Below are 7,414 nucleotides of genomic sequence, written 5' to 3'. Positions count from 1 at the left end.
GATTTCGGGGATGGGTCTATCGATGGAATCAAGATGGCGACTCTGGCAAAAGCGCCAATATATTTACTGAAGTAGATGTCCAAAATCAACCGCGGTAGCCGGTTTTCTCAAGCCCCCGAGGGGTTCAGTCAAACATGAAGACCGGGGGCATGTTTTGGAAGAGGAATTGACCGGGATTTATACCGTAACAAAGTTAGCGAGATGTGCGAGAGCTATGCCCGCTCGCTGCTGCGTGTTTCGGTGGCGCAGATCTGCCAGGCTCTGGGCTGGGATGCGGTTCAGCTTACTGCGTGCGATCTGCTCTCCGATGTGCTGCATAGATATATCCAGCAGTTAGCCAGAGTCTGCCATCGGTACTCTGAGCTCTGTAAGTGCTTTATTTATCACAATGATTACTTTTTAACTTAGAAACCCGAAGTACTCGATCACGTTGTTGTTGACTGGATCTGTACCTGGCGCCCCCTAGCAAAGGTTGATGTGTCAAAAAGTACAGTAGCTAACGTTACACAGCTAAATAGCGGTCATGTTGTATTATTAGTTTGTCTGTGATGCCTTCAGCTGTCGTCAGTTAGGCATGTAACATGCATTGGTTGCTTATATACTGTTTTATCTTAAAATGATTAATTATACTAAGTTGAAACCTGTTGAGCATTGCTTCTTTCTTTAGGTTGGATGACAGCAGCAACATCACTGTATGTGATGCACAATCACTAGTGTGTAGTCAGGTTAATATTAATCCTATTAACAGTATAGTGCAGGGGCATGCAGATGATGTGTGTCATGGCTTAATGGATTGTTTTGATTTTGGATTTCAGATGGAAGAACAGATCCAGTCTTGGATGATGTCAGCCAGGCTTTTAGGCTATTGGGCATCAGTCTGAGTGAGCTGGAGGATTATGTCCACAACCTGGAGCCTGTCCCCTTTGTTCATCAGACACCAGTCTTTCCTGTTAGCAAAAACAATGTCCTGCAGTTTCCTCAGCCTGGAGCTCGAGATGCAGAGGAGAGGAAAGATTACATTCCAGATTACATGCCACCCCTGGTCTCCTTACAGGAAGGTTAGTAGATAAATAGTTACATGTACATCGCTCATCGTATAATCTGTGTTTTTCAACAGTTAATTTGTGGTGATAACATGGTTTCAACTAAATCATATTTTATAGACAATACACAATACACACATTTCCTAATATTTGGAACCTTATAGATAAACTAATGCAGTCCAAAACAAAAGCTTAGTGATTTGACTTTATAGTCATGACGGTGCAGTGTTTTTTCTTTTTATTCAATATTTGTTCCACTCCCTTTACTTACAGTTAACCAGTATTGATTAAATGCAGAAATTATGTCACAAATATACAGTTAAATGCTGACACTTAGCACTCAGCATAGTACATTAATGTTCAACAAAACAAACATTCAAGTGGAATCAACACAATAGTCAACAAACTGAATTTGAACCCATACTTGGTTCATTAGGTAAACTAGATTTAGCAAATAACCATAAACTAATCTGGATTGTCTGCCAGAATAACCTGTATGTGTGTTAAAACAAATGGGAGTGAAGGAGATTCATTTGAATAATAATTTTTTATCTGTTACGTTTTTAGAAGAGGAGGAAGAAGAAGTCCTTGCTGATATGGGCACCTCAGCTGAAGCTATGCAGGTGGCATTAGAAGAGGATGAGGAGGAAATGGAAGAAGATGAGACGGTCAATGATGAGAACCACCCACTGAAGAGGCACCTGGACAGTCCTGATGCAGCTATGGGCATGATGCCTACTGCCAAGAGACCGCGCATGTACCCTGGCCTCAGCCCAGAATGGGGAGTTGAGCCCAGAGAGCCCCTTACCTCTCTAAATCCACAACGCGTTCCCCCAGGTATGCTGCCTTCCCACGATAGCCTCGACCCACTGTCACCTGAAACACCTTCTGGAGCCCTGCCTCCCTTCCGACCTCAGCCTGTGGTACCAAAACACTCTGATCCAAAGGGCCTCATAACTCCAGGAAGAAAGCCTAAGGTCTCATCTCCTGGCAGACAACGGACTAAGTCCCCCAAAGGGGTAATTCCTGTTCCAGGGGGCGGCAGTCCTATCCATTCTCCAAAGCCGTCTAAGGAAAGGAAGAAATCACCAGGTAGGACGAAGAGTCCTAAAAGTCCCAAGAGCCCAAAGATGGGTTCCGTCAAAGCATCGCAACCACAAATCAAGGCAGAAGTTGTGCATGAGCTACCTCTGTCTGCTCTAAGTGAGAGGATGGGCAAGGAGAACATCCATATGCGTCAGAACATAGACAGAGAGTTAGCTGAGGGCCCCTTCAAGAAACTAGAGCCTGATAATACAGCTATCGATGACTCCATTGATGCTGTGATTGCCAGAGCGTGTGCTGAGCGGGAGCCTGATCCTTTTGCTTTCTCCTCTGGCTCTGATTCAGATAGCAATGGATTCTCCAGCCCCAGGAGGCTGACCATTATGGAACCATCTACACCTAAAGTTCCAATGGGGACCAGCAACTCTATAAAAGACACGTCAACACCACTTCACCTACCAGCACATGTAGGCCTAGGAAACTGGACAATGGATGATTCAATCAATGAGGTGATTCGAAAGGTCAATCAGGGGGGTCCGTCCGCACCCCCGTCAAACCAAGAGGAGTATGTGTCTTCGGGATCAGCCTCTCCACCTAGTCCTGAACCTCTTTTGAAGGTATTTGAGGAGAAGAACAAGATAGTGTCACCAGTAGATGTCAAGAAAAAGCTGAAGAAGGAGCTCAAAACTAAAATGAAGAAGAAAGAGAAAGACAAGCCGAAAGACAAAGATCGAGAAAAGGACAAGAACAAGCTAAAAGAGAAGAATAAGGATAAGAACAGGGATAAAAACAAGGAGTTTTCCAAGGATAGTAAGATGCCCTGGAAGGACTTTGCAGTGAAGGATGATGAGCACTTTGTTCAGCGAGACTTTACTCTGCCTGAGGGTTCTATCAAGATCAAATCCAGAGATGGAGATGGCCCTAAGAAAGAGAAAGAGAAACACAAAGACAAGAAGAAGGATAAAGAAAAGAGCAAAAAAGACAAAGATAAGAAAGACAAGGGTAAAGACAGAAGCAAGGACGAGAGGCAGAAACAATCTTCGTTAGCCCCCTTTGCTCTAGAAGTCCCACAACTGTTCAGCCCCTCTGCCTGCCTGCGCATACCCCCCATGCTTCCTCCTTTGGCCCCGATCCTCCAGGATAAGGACATGAAGAGCAAAGAGAAGGACAAGAAGAAAGACAAGAAGGAGAAGAAGAAGAAGAAGGATAAAGAGAAGGACAAGGAGCGAGAGAAAGCCAAAGAAAAGGAGAGGGAAAAAGAAGAGAAGAGGAAAGAAAAGGAGAAACGGGAAAAGGAGAAAGAGAAAGAAAAAGAGAGAATTCGACTGGAGAAGGTAACTTTTTTATTGTTTTGTTGTTTTTTTTTGTGTCGTTATGTTGCCATATGATTGTGTCATGCAGATTTACCTTGTCATTCCTGTTTCCTCAGGTAAAAGTAGACACTCCAGCCACTGTACCATCTCCAGTCATCCCCAGACTCACGCTCAGGGTGGGAGCAGGCCAGGACAAAATGTAAGCAATGAATGAGTGTTTCAACTGCTGAATCTTTTTCCATCATCTCTTTGCACGTTATGTTGCATTCTTGTTTTCTTGCATTTTTAAAAGCAAGGGTTACTGGGTTCAGCAGGATTGTTACCATGGCATATTATGTGGGCTGGGGAATACTTTTTGGGTTCAGACTGAATTGTAGTATCGTTATATACAGTATATTATTCTTATAGTAGTATTCAAAACTGTGACACATATGATGAAAATTTTTGTATTGTTTTTGACAATATAGGCTTTATCCTGATTTAAACCTACTGCTCCCAATTTTATACAGTTTAAAAAGTTGGGATTTGTGGGTAAATGTATATTATTTGGAAAGAAACAAATTAGTTTGTATTTGTACTGAATTTAGGGGTTGGTATTGGCTCTAATATTGAGAGATTCTGGTGTGGTACTAAAAGCAACCGTGCAAAACCTTTTTCAGATTTTTTTTTAGTAGGGATGTGCTATAAATACTGTATAACGTTAGTGTTCTGTGAGATCGACTGATGTTGTTGATGCCTCATATGGAGTCAGACTCACAGAACAGCACTGGCACTGGAACAGAGCTATTTGCTTCTAAAGGTTTTTGAGTGAGGTTGCTCTCTTTAACCTATCAGGGAATTTTAGTTATTTTCAGGGTAAAGTGAAGTAAATTCAGGTGTTAAAACAGCATCAAATGTAAATAATATGTAGAAAATTAGAAAACTAGAATAACTGACAATTTAGCAACATACACAACATAACAAATTTACTACTATTACAACTAAGAATGATAATGAATATGTACAAAGTCTGTAAGACGAATAAATGGGTGCATAAGTCTGCAGTTATTTGAGTTTGCTAAGAGCAGTGATGAGATTATGGAGTGACGGCAGAAGTGAGAAAGGACCTGTGGTAGCGTTCCTTTAGACACTGCAGATGGAGCTGTAGAGGGTGGGTTTTTGCTTAATTAGTAAGGTTTGAAGCATTCTGATTCATTACCTGAATGGTTGTGCAGGGTGTAGCGGAGCATAGCAGACTGTTGAAGAGCATAGTGAAGCAGGGAGGGCCAGGGTTGGGTAGAGCAAAGTGAATTGATTTTGTGTTTCATATTAGATCAAGTTGCATATTGTAGCTTTAAGTAACACTGAGATTGAGATCTTATGTTCAGTACCTGACTACAGATATTGAACATTGTAATATTAAAAAGACAAAATAGAACAGAAAAAGTGTGTTTATGAACCTTCATGGTTTTCTGCATCAATTTGTCATTAAATGTGACTTGATCTTCATCTCAAGTCAAGATTATTAACAAATACGATATGCCTAAAAACTTCTTGATCTATTAATGACATATTAATGCAGACAACCATGAAATGCCAAAAGGTTTACATATTTTTTCCTGCCACTGTACATTCATCCTTGAAATGTGCCAATGAAAAATATTTGAAAGCCTTGTTCCTTAAAATGTCACAAGGATGCTTTTTTAAGTCATTGTGAATTAAACAAATTCTCAAACATTTAATTTACTAAATTAATTAGGAATTTATTTAGATTCTTTACATTAAATGTCCTACATAGAGTAAAATCTTCCATTACTAATTTGAATTTCTGTATTTATCTATGTGTCACCAGTGTTATCAGCAAGGTGGTTCCAAATTCAGAGCCCAAGACGCCAGCACCAAGGACCCCAGCTGCCAAGTCTGGACCTGGGAATCGCCCTCGTACACCTCCGCCACCACCAATACTGTCCCCTGTTGTACCCACTCTACCACCACCTGCTTCTCCACTTCCGCCAGCTCCTGCCCCATCGGCTTTGTTCTCCCCAGCTCCTATGCTTTCTCCTGCAGCGTCCCTCAAAACACCAGTCCGCAGTGTCGTCACTGAGACTGTCAGTACCTATGTGGTGAGTTTTTGTAGACTTGTTTTGTGTGAACTGCAACATACAAACAATTTAACAGGAAATCTTGTTCATCTTTAAGCAAGACTGTATGTTGTGGTTCAGCGTAAACAAGTCTGATAAACTCTATGAACATTAATTATTTACACCTATGATAAAAAGATATATTAAAACACGTATTCTTTTTTTCACTGATCTACATTGTTTATGTAATAGCTGTTTTCCCACCAAACTGTGTTTTGCTAATGCTTCTTATTGTCTGTACTTACCCAAGATTCGAGATGAATGGGGAAACCAGATCTGGATTTGTCCTGGATGCAACAAACCCGATGATGGTAGTCCCATGATAGGATGTGATGATTGTGATGATTGGTATCACTGGTAAGAGTCGTTTTTTTTTTTTGTTTGTTTGTTTGTTTCCTTTTCTGGATGTGGACTCACTTTGTACCATGTTTTGTCTTGAAATAACTTGTTACCACTAATTACAGCATAAATGTGGTGATAACTCTATACAAAGTTCACTCTTAGGCTTGTGCCTTGGTTTCGGGGTAACGGTTTGTTTGCATTCAACAGGGGAAAACAAATGAAACACAAAAGATAGGAAAATATTTACAAAATTATAAATGTTAAACAGCCCCGTGTCTACAATTATTGGTATAACAACAATGTCTTATTTAAGTACATATTTAGCATAGAGTCAGTGTGCAGATGTTACATTTCCATTGATACTTTCAGACAGGTTACTACAGAGTTTTTATCTGTTCTACTTTTTGTCAGTTTACTAGGAAACCATAATGCTTCATAATGACAGGTCAAAACAATATTTCTCAGCTGTGATCAAAAATATTAAGTTTGTTTTATTTTTTCATTAAAGGCGAGTTTAAAGTCATTATTTTCCTCATACTGTAACAGTTTGGGGACTAGTGCACATATGTGGTTTTGCAGCCCTAACTGCTTCCTCAACACCTTTTCCTAAGTCTCTTCTTCTCTTGTGTGCTCAGGCCTTGTGTTGGGATCCTAACAGCGCCTCCTGAGGATCAGCAGTGGTTCTGTGTTAAATGTTCCAGTAAGAAGAAGGACAAAAAACACAAGAAACGAAAACACAAACTGCATTGAGACTATGCAAAAAGCACATATTTTGGACTCTTTTTGGACTGAAAGCCATCACTGAACTGAACTCATGGCACTGCTGTAAAATAAAAAAAATAGTTTAAATTTGTGGCTGATATTAACTTCTGATGATTTTTTTAATGATGTCAGCCATACTGCATTGTGGAAAAAAGGGTTAAACCAGCACATATCCAGCCTTAGTTCTCATGTGGGCTCTGTGGTCTTTCATCTGTAAATTTCACCTGTTTCTTGCGTGTTGTTTTGGATATGCAGTCAATGAAGATCATGCCAATTATGGTCATAGGAGGAGACCATGACAGTTTGTAGATGACGGCGCAGCAAAGCAGAACCAGAGAACAACTAACATCCATCGTCTTTTTTTGTGTTTCCTTCATGTTTCCACAAAAGGAATGACGCCCAAGTCAAACCTTTCCCCAGTTTTTGCAGTATCACTGAAATGTCATGTATATAAAGATGATGGCATCGGGCTTGTATAAATGTGTAAATACCAACTTCCAAGCCAAGTGCATTTTGTTCTTAGGATTCTGACTTGTTAAATCCGTTTTCAGATATTGGTTTTTAACTCAAATGATTTTCTGTAATTTCTGTACATTTTTTAAATTTAATGTTTGTATTTTTATTTTTTCTTCATATGGATTTGTCCTGGAGTTATACTGTAGCTGTGATTGTAATGTAATTCATTTCGCTGAAATTTCAATATTAAAGTTGAACAGTCTGTGTACTCACAGACTTTAAGACATAAATCTCATTACCATAAAAATATGTATTTAAAATAATTTGCCAACCA

The 7,414-nt window shown here is 40.0% G+C and overlaps 1 protein-coding gene across 2 annotated transcripts; it reads left to right on the top strand.

Moving 5' to 3' along the window:
- On the top strand, positions 1-7,414 carry taf3 (TAF3 RNA polymerase II, TATA box binding protein (TBP)-associated facto). Of its 2 annotated transcripts, none has more exons than XM_026366099.1 (7): positions 1-367; positions 816-1,058; positions 1,611-3,421; positions 3,517-3,599; positions 5,232-5,487; positions 5,771-5,877; positions 6,498-7,414. In XM_026366099.1, the coding sequence occupies exons 1-7, from the start codon at positions 202-204 to the stop codon at positions 6,610-6,612; spliced, it is 2,781 nt and encodes a 926-aa protein (XP_026221884.1). In that variant the 5' UTR covers positions 1-201; the 3' UTR covers positions 6,613-7,414. The 2 variants fall into 2 exon arrangements, with proteins under 2 accessions (XP_026221884.1, XP_026221883.1); XM_026366098.1 differs by having other exon boundaries at positions 2-367; positions 5,232-5,502.

The sequence above is a fragment of the Anabas testudineus genome, chromosome 6, assembly GCF_900324465.2.
Source record: "Anabas testudineus chromosome 6, fAnaTes1.2, whole genome shotgun sequence".
NCBI classification, from domain to species: Eukaryota; Metazoa; Chordata; class Actinopteri; order Anabantiformes; family Anabantidae; genus Anabas; species Anabas testudineus.
The sequence above is the reverse complement of the archived record's forward strand: the minus strand, read 5'-3'. Positions and strand labels throughout refer to the sequence as shown.

Coding starts and splice junctions, on each gene's coding strand:
- taf3 (XM_026366098.1), top strand. CDS start 202: ATGTGCGAGAGCTATGCCCGCTCGCTGCTGCGTGTTTCGGTGGCGCAG. Junction 3,422..3,516: donor AGAGAATTCGACTGGAGAAG/GTAACTTTTTTA, acceptor CTGTTTCCTCAG/GTAAAAGTAGACACTCCAGC. Junction 5,503..5,770: donor AGACTGTCAGTACCTATGTG/GTGAGTTTTTGT, acceptor TACTTACCCAAG/ATTCGAGATGAATGGGGAAA.